Here is a 16539-nt window from a genome sequence, read left to right on the forward strand (position 1 = left end):
TTTAGTATTGCATTTGAGTCCGACTAATTCTGAGGTGTGATGTGTAGGATCAATTCAGGAAAATTAACTTTCCTTTTTTTTTTCTTTGATTTCTAGCTCGATATTGACTGACTATCTTTATTTGAGTCCGACTAAGTCGGAGTTGTGACGTGTAGGATCAGTTCAAGAAAACTAACTTTCCTCTTTTTCTTTTTTTGATTCTAGCTTAATGCTTAGTATTGCATTTGAGTCCGACTAATTCTGAGGTGTGATGTGTAGTATCAATTCAGAAAAATTAACTTTCCTCTTCTTTTTTTTTTTTAATTTCTATTTTGATGTTTGATATTGCATTAGAGTCCGACTAATTCCGAGTTGTGATGTGTAGGATCAGTTCAAGAAAACTGGCTTTCCTTCTTTTTTCGGGGTGGGGGGTGGGGGGTGGGGATTCAGAAAAACTATTTTTTCATTTTTATTTTTGAATTTCTCATTTGAGGTTGGACTTATTAGAGTTAGACTAATTCTAATATGTATTGACAAAGGATATTTTTGTACCAAGGTTAAAACTTTCTATTTTTCTAATATTTGCTTCCTTTGGCCTTTTCAACTTTTATATTGGTATATATATAATTTCTTTACTAATTTGTGAAGTTGCTATAATTGGTTCAATTAATGTTTTGACAAATAACGTCCTATTTTGGCTAGAAAAAGCGTTTCCTTATTTCTCCTTTCTTAGGTATTATTTTTTTTCTTTAGTTCTTTAACACGTGGGTGAATTTATGTATTTTTTAGGGAAAAAGAAAACAAAATAGAGTAAAATCTTATAAAGTAAAAATAAATTAGTAATTATTATTACTTCATGAATATTGAGCAAAAAAAATAATCTCAATCCCATATGAGCTCGGTAAAAGAACTGACTGAATAATTGTCAAACATGTATTGGAGAGACAATTAATTTATTGACTGGTCAAAAATTAATTATAGTTTTTCTAATTTATTGTCACACTTTTACTGTAAATAATTAATTAGTATTTTTTTCTGCAAGTACTAAATTAATTTTACTACCATATTTATTATTCTTTGTAATCATCAGGACCAAAGGTACAAGCAACCGATGTATAAATGGAATTGTTTCCTTTGTTATTATTGTTTTTATTTTTATTTTATTATTATTATTATTTCCAAAGATACAAGACTCAGTGTCTCATACTTATGTTTGGATGTTCAACTAATTTGAATTTACATCATATAAAATCTATTGAAGCGAAAAATCAACTCTATTGAAATTCTTTTTATTCATAATACTCAATTTTAAAATTTAAATAGAAAGATTATATTCATTCTATTATAATCTTAGTGATTCTCACAACATATAACAATTATGTTCGAGTCATAATTTAGTAATAATTCTTATTTGCACCTAAGGGCGTGAAAAATAAAATGAAATTGGAATTGACCTTATGCATGGTAGATTATACGTTAAATTTTAGAAAAGACAAAAATAAGAGTTTAAATTAGAATTATAATCCTGAGATATTTCAGTTTCAAACCAAACGGACTTAAGACAATTTATATCTGACACATTAATCTCCATTTATTTCACTTTGTTTTGTTTGATTCGACATGAAATTGAAGAAGAACGTGAAGACTTTTTAAAAGATTGTGATTTTTAAAAAATCAAGATATCTGTGTGATTACAAAAATTTTAAACTATATACCAATTTCAAACTAGACAGCCCTTGGTTTATATCTGACACTCCATCTGTTTTAATTTGTTTTGTTTGGTTCGACATAAAGTTGAAGAAAAACGTGAAGACTTTAATTTTTTGTTTGATTTTAAACAAATCATGATATTTGTGTGATTATTAAAATTTTAAACTTATAATGTTATACTCTTTTTGTGCACTTTTATTTGTCCATTTTGTCCCCACCCCTCTCGAGAGCAAGATGACGACCGATATGAAATTGGGAGCAAACCTAAACTTTCTCGGGGCTTGCCTTACTTCAACATCTAAATAAAGAAAGGGCGGGTGTCGAAAAGAAACTAGCCCTGCCTCTTGATGAATGTTTTGCTTGGAACAAGTTGCTTACTCACTCAGACAATGCTCTGAACATGAAAGTATGCAATTTCGCCCCCTTCTCCCTTGCTGAATCAGAGACAGCGCCTCGAAAAGCACGGATGAGCCACATACAGGAAAACTTGCACGTGTGATTTTGTACGAGGACCCCAATATACTGTGTTAATATGTGTAGGTTACAGTAATTTGAGTGAATTGCCATGGCGCAAAAGCATATACAAAGATCAACTAACGATACTAATGATTTCTCCAATGTAATCAACAACCCCCCATCTCCATACTAATGTTAGCTCTCGATAACACTCAGGCACCCGCTCATCTCCGATGCAACCTTCAAACTAAGGTGCCTTCTCTGATTCAATCGGGGAGCTAATCTATTCAGTCAATTGATTTTTTTGTTCTTTAATCTTAGTCAATTCAAGTTGATCGCACGCATGATAATTAGAGTGTGAGGACAATCAGGCCACCACTATTATCAGATATGGGTTCAGACTGTTGGGTTCGAAATCAAGAGGGCGTCATGCGGAAGCTTAAGGTTTGCAAACTATCGTGGTAATAATTCAGACGACAAAGAAAACAATACTAAAAACATAATATTATTATATGATTTGGCCAATTGCCCTACATATAAAACCTAATATTAAAAAACATAAAACTAATAAGAGAGAAAATCTCTCCCTAAGCCAGACTCTTTTAACGATTACATTGTGCATACTCTTCTGTTATGGTATGAGAAGGGGGATCTTGTATTTATAAATGCCCAAAACCTATCCTCCAAGAAAGAGGTTTGCCAAATATGGAAAACGTTTATATTTTCCTTTTAGAAAAATAAAAGTAATTATGGTAACTTTTATTTTTCTTCCAAGAAAAAATAAAACTTAAATATAGTAAGAAAATCAGGGCAAAAACCCTAACAAATCTCTCCTTTTTGGCTTGATTTTCTTCACTTGATCTGTCTTCTCTTCATATCACGTGCATGAACTTCGTTCTTGATATTATCTTCATAACTGTTGCTTGCCATGGTTAAAAATAAGGTTTAAAATCTCATGGTTAAAAATTGACTTAAAAGTAATATTTTATTTTTATTTTTAAAGTTGCAGCAGTAGAAATGTTGAAAATATGGTTGAAACTTGTTCTCCACATGTAGTTCGACAAAAATCTTCATTATCATCCAAATTGTTGCAGCTAGATTTTGAAACCGCTTTGAACCTGTTTAACCTCGTCTCACCACACCATTGGATCATTGAACCGTAAGCTCTGATACCACTTGTTGGGTTAGAAATCGAGAGAGCATCATGCGGAAGCTTAAAGTTTGCAAACTATCGTGGTGATAATTCAGACGACAAAGAAACAATACTAAAAACATAATATTATTATATGATTTGGCCAATTGGCCTACATATAAAATCTAATATTAAAAAAAACATAAAATTAATAAGAGAGAAAAACTCTCCCTAAGTCAGACTCTTTTAACGACTATATTGTGGATGCTCTTCTGTTATGGTATGAGAAGGGGGGGTCTTGTATTTATAGATGCCAAAATCTTTCCTCCAAGAAAGAGGTTTGCCAAATATGGAAAAGTTTTATATTTTCCTTTTAGAAAAATAAAAGTTATTATGATAACTTTTATTTTCCTTCCAAGAAAAAATAAAACTTAAATATAGTAAGAAAATCAGGGCAAAATCCTAACACGGACAACCCAAGATCCCACCACTAGAATCTAACCCTTAAGAGGCTAAGGTCATTTGATTGAAACAAGTTCCATGTTTCTCACCACTCCTCGGGGCCAAGTACGGGGTTAAACCAAATGAAGTAACATAGTCTAGCATAATCGGTCCTATCGCATATTGATTCGTGAACTAAAGATTCATAAACAGACATGCTTGACATTGTGTTTAGAATCAGGCTGTTTAAAACTATCCTTTCTTGAAGAAAGAAAACCTTGGCCCATATGTTGGTGTATTTTGCCATGATTCTTAAAACACTATCTAAACTAGAAAAGTTAGTAATGAAAGGTGAGAGAAAGATGACTCTACTTCGGGTATCAAGGTGCATCAATCTCTTTATTTTTTCACAAAAGAGGAGACAATACGCTTTAAGGAGTTTGAGCTAAGCAATTGATAGGAATAAAATTTTGTATGTCACTTAAGAAATTACAATTGCCATTAGTATTTTACTACAAAATTTATATTAATAAATATTTAGTCTTAAACTAGGAAAGTCAGAAAAAGTGGGACACAAAAAATTTTACTTTGGATAGCTGGATATATCTATCTCTTTCTTTTACAAGAGAGGAGACAATACACTTTAAGAAGTTTGGGCTACTCAACCGATAGGGATAGAATTTTTGCAGTCGCTCAACTTAAGAAATTATAATTGTCATTAGTATTTTACCACGATACTTATATTAATAAAATGTTATGAGGCTTGCCTTACTCAAACATCTAAATAAATAAAAGGCGACGCCGAAAAGAAACCAGCCTCGCCTCTTCAAGAAATCTTTGCTTGATTGGTGTTGCCTCCTCACTCGGACAATGCTCTGAACAAAAAAGTGTGCAGTTTCGCCCCATTCTCCCATGTAGAGTCACAGGTGGCGCCTCAAAAAATACGAACGATCCACATGCAGAGAAACTTACACGTGTGATTCTGGTCGGGGACCCCGATATATTGTACTAAAATGTGCAGATTTTCGTAATTCGAGAAAGATTGTTATGGCACAAAAGCAGATACAAAGCACTAACTGACGATACTACCAATTTCACCAACGACAATAAAACATTCAATGGCGGAATTAGCTCTTGATAATACTCAGTGGCCTGTTCATCTTCAATGCAACGTTCGAACGAGGCGTTGCCTTTTTCGATTTAATCAGGAGGCTAATCTGTCCAGCCAAACGATCTTTTTGTTATTTAATCGTGGCAAATTCAAGTGGATCCCACGTATGATAAGGGGATGTAGGGACAATCAGGCCACCACTTTACTTGATATGGGTTCGAATGATTCAATAGCCCGCTACTAAAATCCAACTCTTAAGAGGTTAAGGTCATTTGACTAAAACAAATTTCGTCTTGCTCAGCTTTCCTCAAGGCCAAGGACGGGGTCGAACGAAGTTAAATAGAATAGTTTGGCAGAATCGGTTTCATCACACATCCGATTCATGAACAAAGAATTCGTAAACAGACAAGTTTGACATTGTGTTTGGGTCCAAATCTTGGTATATTTTGACACGATTCTCAATACGCTATCTAAACTAGGAAAGTCAATAAGGAAAGGTGAGACAATGAAGCTCTACTTCAAGTCGTTGGGTGCATCAACCTCTTTCTTCCACAAGAGAGGGGACAATATACTTTAAAGAGTTTGGACTACTCAATCAATAGGAGTAGAATTTTGGCGTGTCACTTAACATAAGAAATTATAATTGACATTAGTATTTTAGGACAATACTTATATTAATATATATTTAGTCTTAAGTTTTGGAAATGATTTAAAAAAATAAGTACTAACAAACATTGAGGATAAAACACACATATATACTTAAATAATAAATAAAAACAAATAAATAAAGTATTTGTCAAACAAAAGTATCATTACTTGTTTTTGAAAAAAAAAATAATTAGAAGAATATGATCAACCAAATTGGAATTGAGGGAAGAGGATAATGACGGCGGGCAATGGGTGAATGTTTTCGGGGAAAACGTTACGGCCAAAAAGAATAATTATTGTTGATGTCACAACATAAATGTTCTTTTTCAATTTAAATATCTTATCTCCTTTATTAAAACTTTAATTCAGATAATTTAAATTTTTTACTATTGAATCTTTTCAAATATAAAAGCAACATTTTATTATACATATGACATATTTTGAATGTCAATTTAAATACACAATTAATTGGATAAGCTTGCAATTGAATAAGTTTATATTTAGATAAATTTACAAGTTGTTAGGCTTGTAACTGATCAAACTTACAATTAGATAAGTTTGCAATAGGATAAGCTTGCAATCAAGAAGGCACCTTGCAAGTAACTTATGTTTATCTTAAAAGAATATGAATTTAATTCTATTCATTTGTATATCAATTTAACTTTGAATTATATATTAGTAGATTTTATCTCATTCATCTATTTATATACTTCTCTTTCATATATTTACTTTATAGTCTTTTATCTTATTACATATTATCAACACAAGTTTCTATTATTTTGATCGAATACTTTAAAAGCATTGAAGAATATGTAGAAATTTCTTAAATTTTCTTTAAATCATCAATTATGATTTATTTTGTATGATTTATAGTGGAATAATGCACATTATATTCAAAGATATGATATACTTATTTGAAATTGATTGCAAGCTTCGAAAGAGCCATCAGATTTTTGCCCAAGAAAATAAAATTTATTATAAATGATGCATTATTCTCTTTCACGTTTCCAAGAAACTTGTTTAAGTTTCAAATATATCATATTAAAAAAAAATGAAATAAATATTGAATACCTTGATATTATTAAGAATATCTTAGTTCAAAAATATATTTCTTAAAAAAATTATCAACTTTGTCTTCTTACCTATATTATATGTACATAAATTTGTTTAGATGAAGCACACTGTATTTTGATTCACCCATAAATTCTTAGGTGACCCCTAGATTCACACATGGATTATATTCAGAGCATAATAACATGCTGTTCACTTTTATTTCTCTACTATTTCAAATATAAATGTTTAGTTTTATTTGTCATTTTTAACATATTAAAAAAATAATTATTTTTTATTTATGTTTTACCCTTATCATTAACTACATATTCTTCAAATCATTTTTTAATATCTAATACTAAACATTAATTAATGAGGGCGATGCCGTAGAATAGTCACGTCAATCATTATATTCTCAAGAAACATATTAAGCCTAAATATGTAATGTAAAAGTTAAAAAAGGAAGCACATGTTGCTCAATATTGGATAATCGTGTGTAAATATCTAAATGCATTTGGTTCAAGTACCATATAATAAGATGTTCTAGCTATCAACACGGGTTGTGGTGCAGTGGATGAGGCTGTTTCACCCTTAACTAGAGGTTAAGGGTTCGATCCTGGCTATGGAGAAAACTCTGTTGGAAGCGCTGTCACCTCAATGGACCCTGCAATGCGCAATCCGGATTAATCGGGGGTCCAATGCGGACACCAAACACTGAATGGAAAATCCAAAAAATATAAAATGTTCTAGCTGAATTCTAAAAGCTAATTTATGACGTATACATAAATAGATGATAACTCATTCTTTCATCAACTATTTGTACTATTTCTAGTGACTATGAACACTCTATATCGCCGTCTTTGACCGCAACTTTGTATGATGCATATTAGTATTAAATAAAGTCTCCTTTTCAACCCCCCCCCCCCCCCCCCCCCCCTTCCCCCTCAAAAAAAAAATAAAAAAAAAAACTCATTCTTTCAACTAAAGCTATACGACGTATACATTATTAGCTAACAACGTCTACATAAATAGATTGTTTTTTATAGAGTTGTCTTTTATAATTTTTTGTATTAATAATAAACTGTTTCAGAAAGCCCAATGCATAACATTTGGGCCTCTCTTGCAAACTTATGATCCTGGGCTACACTATTTTGGGCCATGTATTAACAACACTACAATGCATCAAGTGCATTATAGAGGAAAATTTGGCACAGTAAGCAAATTGATGTTGAGGTAAAATTTCGGAAACATGTAGCATTTAGACAAAAAGATAGCACCCATAGCTTCTTTCTTTTTTTGGTTTTCCATTGGGTGTTTGGTATCCGCATTGGAGCTCGACTAATTTAAATTTGCGCTGCGTAGGACCCATTCGGGGAAAGTGCTTCCTACTAAGGATTTTCCATACCCAGTGCTCGAACTTGAGACCTCTGGTTAAGAGAAAAGTAGCCCAATCCGCTAAACCACATCCGTTGTTGGTGACAGCACCCATAACTGATGTTTGGCTCCCCAATTCGCTTGTGAATTAAATAAAAATGTGTCTTGTAAATACATTTATTATAGTGGTATTCTCTTTGTAAAAATTACATCTTTATAATAGCATACTTAGTAAAAAATATATTATGTATAGAATAAAATACCAAAATATTTATGGTAATCGCTATTAATGTCATGCATACAGTATGAATATTTAATTTAAAGAAAAAAATATATTTAAATGGTGTAAAGTAATTATTTCATAACTTCCCGAGAAAAAAAAGACTTTTATATTAATGCTCCTCCTAGTTTTTGCATACTTTCTTTCATGACAGCTAAATAAGATTTGGACGTCAAATAACAATATACATATATAACATTACCTCACTATAGCAATAATGAAATTTTCGGACAGACACCGTCAACAGAGAGAGGTTTTGACTTTAGAAGACTTAGTTGTGGAGTATTTTAAGTAATCCCTCCATTCATTTTAAGTTGACACAATTTGGACTTGACACGTGCATTAAAAAAATTATAATCGACATAACTATTTTATCAAATTAATCCTATTAATTGATGTTTAATATAAAAAATAAAAAATAATTTGAAGAATAAGTAATTAATGTTAAATGTAAAACATGAAGAAAAATTGTCATTTCTTAATTTGTTAAAAATAACAAATGAAATAAAAATCAAATTAAGAAAATAGTCATAAGTAAATTCCAACGGAAGGAGTAGAGTAGAGAATAAAGGTTTTGACCACAAAATTTCAGTTGTTTTTTTTTCAAATGAAATTTCTGTTCAAGTAATATTTCAACTTTCAAATATAACTTTTTTCCAACTTTACTTTCATATACTCCTTTTTAATTCAACTATTTTCACCGTCTTAATTTATGTGAATTGGGTCTAATATTTAAGAAAGAAATAAAGACTTTGGAAACTTATAATCTAAAATAAATTTTAAATATTTATTGGATTACATATTATCTTAATAAAACATGAAAAATATTGCACATTCTTTTTTATAGTCAAGAAACACATAAGGTAATGGTTTTATATTCTTCTTCTTACTATATTTTCTTTTTTGATTCCTTGGAAGAAGCCAAAGTATGGGCCATATTCAACTAATACATTATTCTTTTCCATTGATTTTATATTTTTCAAATGCATCACAGCTCCTTCCTTGTAGTTGTAGACTATTCTATTTTTTAGAAATTCTAATTCAAATTTTATATTTGTAATAAAAAAGTATGTATATTTCGTAACATGAAATACAACAACAACAACAAACCCAGTGTATTCCCACCTAGTGGGGTCTGGGGGGTAAGATGTACGCAGTCCATACCTCTACCTCCAAAGAAGTAGAAAGACTGTTTCCGATAGACCCCCGGCTCAAGTCACGGGATACCACACAAAGTCATAGTAAAGCACAGAACTAGATTACATAACATACATACTGCACCCATAAGTATTAGAAAACAGAGGAAAGCACACAGATTCGTAATAAAATATGGAACACGGAATCATAACAAGAATAAAACCCCCACCAAGTAGTGTGCTGCAATTTTAAAATTTAGAATTAATAAACTGCAAATTCTTGGCCTGCCTGATTATAATAGAGAAACAAAGTAAATCTTTTTGAATTAAGTCACTTTGTTGGCGTAGATTCATCTCCACAACTTTATTGTACACAAAGGGAGTTTCCACATAGTTTACAGCACACTAGTTGGTTACCAAAGAAAATGAAACATATTTTTCTTCCTCTCATTTTCGTTGGTCATCTTATTAAAATTAAATATCTCATATTAGTTGATTACTTACTAAATCAGAGTATAATTAATTAAATATTTTTCCAATTTATCCTTACAATTAATACTATATATTAAATGTGAATAATTACAATTTCAATGTTCATTCCTATATACAAATGAATATCATTAATATGGATAAATAATAAAATAATAAAGTTCATAATTTAATTTATAATTTTTTAATCACCGCGTAAAATCAATGTGCCCAACTAAAAAAAGAGGGAAGAAGTACCTACCGATGCATCAAGACAAACGGAATTATTTTTCTTTCGCTACGGGTGTGTTAGGTTGGAGGAAAATGTTTTTCAAATATTTTATAGGCATTTGTCGAAGGAAAATAAGTTTTTTAAAAGTAACAAAAGAAAAATAATTTTCACAAATGATTTCACTGCTTAGCTCTCATAATATCATCTTATTATATTTTATTTACCTGCCAACATGAAAATGAACTTACATGTAAAAGCAGAAGTAGGATATATACTACACTCTCTGGTGATAAAAAAGGGCATCAAATTACATGTGAAGCATACCAACTTGAATACTTATAATTCATCGAACATTTTATTTATTCAAAAATTAATTAACTGACCCAGTTGATCTGATATCATACTTAGAGGTTGATCCAGAAGGTTTTAAAAAACTCTATTAAGAGAGAAAGAAACTTTCTATTTCCACAAGCTTGCTACTGTTTAGGCTAAAATAATTCAAAAAATATTTTTAATATAATGTCTGTCTTGTTGCTCGATTTGATTTAAACCTCTATAATTTACACGAAAAGGTGTCAAACAGTTAATAATATCAACTACACCGCACCCTTGTGGTGTGGCTCATTGGTCGAGGATTGAAAACCCACCACAGTTATCTGGGATCGATTTTCAGGTAGGGCCTTTGAGTCGAGCCTATCGCACCGGGCTTGTTACTTGCAGGCTGTGCACAGGGGGTTTACCCAATGCGCACTTTCGAAGGATGTAGCGCCTGCGAATTTTCCTGAAATTTTCAAAAAAAAATATCAACTACACCTTTTAAAGCTATATATCCGATTTTATTCTCACACACACAATACAAATAATTCAAATATCAAATATACTCATTTCTTAATTTCTTATCCTAGAAGGCAATTAGTGGGAGCTTAACTTCTTATTGGACTAATCTGATTGTACTATTTTCCTACTCATTTAAATATGTTGACCCCATGGAGTCTTCTTCTTGAATCTTTTCGAGGAAACATCGTGCATCGGAATTCTCTTATTTTAACAAAAGAATATAGTGTGTCCAATGGCAACTATTCCATTAAAAGGAGCGTAATGTTCAATTGCCGACCTACCCTAATCATTCTAGTCTAATTTTATACTCCCTCCGTTACGAAATAAATAAATTATTGAGATATTTATTGGTATTTTAAAATAAATAAATTATTGAATTTTTTTTTCAAAATTACCTTTATGATTTGACAAGCAAAAGAGACCGCAACTTTTTTTAGATAAAAGAGACTTCAAGGGTAAAAATGAAAATTTATGTCTTTGATATTTTTTTTTTTAATTTGTGTGTCAAAATTCAACAATTCATTTATTTCGAAATGAAGTAAGTAAAAGCCACAACACATACATGATGTCGACAAAGTACCGGAGTGAAAATTTGAAATGTATAAATTTATATTTTTGAAGTTATTATATATTAAATAAATGATACATATATAGTATTTTTAAAACTAAAAGTATAAATTTAAAAAGACATTGTGCTTTCCAAAATAAAATACTCTCTCCGTCCCAAATTATGTGTTGCTATTTTCTTTTTAGTTCGTCTCAAAAAAATATTATCTTTCCTTATTTGATAAGTTTTTAAAGGCACAATTATAATTTTACCCTTAGTAATCTCATTTAACTAAAAAGAAAAAGTAAATAGCACATTTTTTTGAGAAAGAATAATTTGATAAATATTATCAAGTCTTTCCTTATTTTTTAAATTTTATGCCCGATTAAATGACGAAACTTAAAAGAGGGAGTATCTTAGTTCAATTCAAATTAATTGAACCACGAAACACCAAATTCCCAACAAAAGAAGTAAGAAAGCGCGTGGGCATGCAAAACACATTGGGAATCGTGGAAGATAACAAAATGATAATGCCATTTCCATAATGACATCATGCAGCCTACGTCATCAAAATTCGCGAAATGGAGGGAGCGGAGCGGAGCGAGCGCATTTATATTCCGAATCAAAAGGAAGCAGCCAGCGAAAAAAAAAATACACACGGAAAGCATATCGATAACAGAACAGACATATATATTATAAACGGAAGCCAGAGGCAGCCTTCTACGATTAGCAGGATTTTTTATTTAGATTACGTACGTACGTTAAAAATCTTCTTAATTACTAAATGCTACTTATGGACGGAGAGAAGAAGAGGAAGAGAACGGAGAAAGAGGTAGAAAGTGCAGCGAAGGCGGTAGAGGAGATCAAGGAGGAGACAATAGTGTTGCCGTCGCCATCAGAGGCGGAAGTAAACGAATTCTTCGCAATCCTGCGGAGGATGCACGTGGCGGTTAAGTATCTACAGAGAAATGCTCAAGTTCTGCCGGAAAACGTTAACGTTCACAGCAGCCAGTTAACTGCACCAACGGCCGGTGCTAACGGCGTTGTAGATGGACAGAAGAGAGCACATGGAATTGTGAGAAAAGGTGTTTTATTGGACCTCAACAGTATGCCTGATGGTGGAGAGTAACGGCGTTTAAGCATAGGTTACGGAAAGCCATGCTTAATTTGTGTATTTTTATCGAGAATGATCTGCTGTACAGGTTAATTTAAGCATTTAGTTTAATAAATTAGAGATGAACTAATAATGGAGCGGTTTCTTCTGTGTGATTTACTTTAATAAATTTAATTTGTTTCATCATTAGATGTTTGTAGCAATTTATTCTTTTCATAACTTTTGATTTCTTATGTAACAACTTTCGAATTTTAAAATTTATGAGCTTTTTTATTTGTTTCTTAAATATTTTGGATTGTTATTTATTATTACCTAAAGATAATTTTTTTATGTAGTTTGCAAATTTTATTTATAAAAACTTAAAAATTATATATCCGAATTTACGAATAAATTATAAAATTGACTTTCAAATTCGAACTCTATTTAGATAGATTAGTTAATATGTCAAAATCAACAAAAATCAACCATGCATGTTACAAAATGAATGTAAAAAAAATTATAATGTACTAATTTAATTATTTTCCCTGCAATTTTTAAAAGGCAATAAAAGATCTTTCCACGATTACTAATAGATAGTACTTCGGCCGATTAATATACAAAATATATTTTAAAAAACTTAAGTGAACACAAGATACACAGTGGTGCAACCAGAAATTTGACAAAGAGTGCAAATTTTCTTCTTAATTGTGTTAAGAGTGTGCAAAAATAAATAAGCACTCATAATAGCTAACATTTAGCTTGTATACACAATATAATTTTTTGATGAAGAATATGCACATGATCATCCTTTGATAAAGGTGGCTCCGCCCATGAAGACATTTTTGAAAGTGAAGAAGAACATGAAAAATTTCCGTGTGTATTTTTATTGATCATTGTACACTCCAATATATACAATCATGAGAAAGAAAGTGAAGTTATTTTCTGTACACCTGTAACTATGCTATAGGCTAAGTCCTAACAATCCTAACAACTTGTGCAAGACAAAGAATAGAGAATATTCCTCTCTATGTACACGTATTAACATTTTTTTTTAATTGAGCCTAATAATTGTGATTTGAAAATAACTCTTTTGGAGCTCAAAGAACCATTCTTCTTCATCAACTCATCATTTGTTTATTTCTTTTCAAACTCAATTCATTCCTTGAGCTATATGAGAAGTGTCTGAAGATGTTGATTCTGGATTTGAGATCCTAACATCCCCCGCAAGTTGGAGGGTGGTGAAACAACCCCCAACTTGTCAACAAGGGATCGATGAACTGGTCCAGAAAGGGGCTTTGTAAACACATCAGCCAATTGAGCAGTTGAGGGTACGAAATTCAAGAAAATAAGCCCGGCAAGGTATTGTTGTCACACAAAATGGCAATCCAGTTCTACGTGTTTGGTGCGTTCGTGGAAGACTGATTTTTAGCGATGTGTATAGCCGCTTGGCTATCCGAGTGAAGAGGAACAGGGAGGGGTGAAAGAAGACCAAGATCATCAAGCAATCGACCCAGCCACGTGATTTCTGCCACAACCCTTCACCTGAAGTGGTACTCAGCTTCAGCAGAAGAAAGGGACACCAAAGACTGCTTCTTGGATTTCCAGGAAACGGGTGAACCTCCAAGAGTGATGTAATAATCACTGATTGATCGTCTGGTGTCTGGTCATGGCCCCAGTCGGAGTCACAAAAAGCAATTAAATCAAAAGATGAACAAGAAGCAAAGAAAATACCCAAAGCAGGATCTAAGAGCAGATAACGGAGACATCTTAAAGCCGCATCAAAATGAGGTTGTCGTGGGGATTACATGAATTGACTAAGATGTTGTATCGCAAATGAGAGGTCTGGGCGTGTATGTGTGAGAAAATTCAATTTTTCCAGTAGCACTCGATACACAGTCGGGTCGGGTAAAAGTTCCCCTTCATCAATTCAAAGACTTGTGGTTGGATCCAAAGGAAAAGAAACCGGCTTGGAGTCAATACAACCAAACTCATTCAACAAATCCAAGGTAAATTTTCTCTGTCCCAAAATGATACTCTGAGGCTCTCTGATGATTTCCATTCCTAAGAAATAGCGAGCAACACCAAATCCTTTATTTTGAACTCATAATTGAGAAACGACTTAAGGGATTCAAGTTCTGAAGGATCATCCCCTGTTAGCAGAATATCGTCAACATAAACTTCTAGTATAGATACTCGTCCTTGAACTTTCTTGAAGAAGACTGAATAGTCATTGAGAGAATGTGAATATCCTTTGAAATTCAAAGCAGCAGTTAGTCGAGCATACCATTGCCTTGAAGATTGATGCAAACCATATAGGGACTTCTTAAGCTTTCATACATGTGATAGACTAGGTGCCTGCATTCCATTAGGAAACCTGATATAAACCTCTTCCTGCAAATCACCATGTAGGAAGGTATTATTGACATCCAATTATGAAATATGCCAATTTTTCTTCACTGCAACAGCGAAAAGACATCGAATAGTTGTCATTTTAACAACAGGGGAATAGGTCTCGATAAAGTCTACACCCTCTCTTTGAATGTCCCCCCTTACAACTAGTCGTGTCTTGAATCTTTCAACTGTCCCATCTTGTTAATACTTGATTTTATAGACCCATTTGCAGGGCAATGCCTTCTTACCTGTAGGCAATTGAACTACATCCCACATATTATTTGCTTCAAGTGCCTCAAATTCCTTGGCCATGGAAATCTGCCATCTAGGATGTAAACATGCTTGGAAGTAGGAAGTGGGCTCAGTGATAAAAGAAACCAAATTTAGAAGAGACTGATTAGTGCAGGAAAGATCAGAGAAAGGAAGAGAATAAGGAGAAAGAGTAGCAGCAAAACAGTGCTGTGTTAGGTCAGTGAGAATGACTGAATTACAAACATAGTCGTTTAGATATTTAGGAGGAGGATGAACTCTTAAAGATTTTTTAGTGGCTACAGGTTGTGATTGAGAAACTGGCAGTACTATCTCCTGATGTGACTCAGATAAAGGAGAAAAAAGAGCTAGACTGGTAGGTGATATAGTAGGGGAATCTGAGTTATTTGACAGAAGATCATAAGGAGTAGAGGGAGGTGTAAGAGAAGAAGAGGGTTTTGTAAAGTCAGGAATAGATTGAATGAAAGGAAAGTAGAGAGGCTAGAAGAAACATTTGAAAAAGGATAGATGTTTTCATGGAAGACTACATCCCTTAACACAAAAATTTTGTTTGAAGACAAATCTAAAGCCTTGTATCCTTTCTTCCCAAAAGAATAACCCAAGAACACACACTTGATTGATCTAGGATCCAATTTTGACCTATGCACAGGTAAAGTGAAGGCATAACAGAGACAACCAAAACACCTTAAAATAAATAGTTAGGTGTCTGTCCAAATGACATCTCATAAGGAGTTTTCATGTTTAGAAGTTTTGAAGGAAATTTGTTGATCAAAGAAGTTGCAGTCAAAAGGCATCTACCAAAAAATGTATAGGAAGTTTGGATTTAAAGAGAAGAGCTCTACAAACTTCTAACAAATCCCGATGCTTTCTTTTCACTATTCCATTTTGTTGTGGAGAGGAAACACATGATGTTTGATGTATTATCCCTTCAGAAAGTAAAAAATTAGAGGCTGCCTTACTACTGCCTAATTCTAGAGCATTATCACTTCTAAGAATTTTGACTTTAGTGTGAAATTGTGTTTGAGTCATAGCCAAAAATTGTTTCAAGATGGTAAAAGCATTAGATTTGATGCTTAAAAGAAAAGTCCATGTAGCTCGACTATGATCGTCTACAATGGTGAGAAAATATTTAAACCCATCATGTGTTGGAGTTTTGTAAGGACCCCATGTGTCAACATATACGAGATCAAATATATGTTTAGACTTTGTGATACTCGATGCATAAGGTAATTTAGTTTGTCTTGTCTTTGCACAAATATCACAAGTAATAGAAGTAGAATGAACAGGAATGGAACAAATAGACTTCATATTGGAAAAAGGCATGTGACCAAGTCTACAATGCCAAGTGTTTACATTAATCGAAACTGCTCCTAGAAACAAAGAA

General features: G+C 32.4%; 1 protein-coding gene across 1 annotated transcript; it reads left to right on the plus strand.

Moving 5' to 3' along the window:
* The first annotated feature begins 12028 nt into the window (after positions 1-12028).
* LOC107865833 (protein NIM1-INTERACTING 2) lies at positions 12029-12704 on the plus strand. The gene has a single exon (XM_016712028.2). The coding sequence runs from the start codon at positions 12186-12188 to the stop codon at positions 12528-12530; it is 345 nt and encodes a 114-aa protein (XP_016567514.2). The 5' UTR covers positions 12029-12185; the 3' UTR covers positions 12531-12704.
* Positions 12705-16539: the final 3835 nt, after the last annotated feature.

This window comes from Capsicum annuum, chromosome 3 (assembly GCF_002878395.1).
Source record: "Capsicum annuum cultivar UCD-10X-F1 chromosome 3, UCD10Xv1.1, whole genome shotgun sequence".
Classification (NCBI taxonomy): Eukaryota; Viridiplantae; Streptophyta; class Magnoliopsida; order Solanales; family Solanaceae; genus Capsicum; species Capsicum annuum.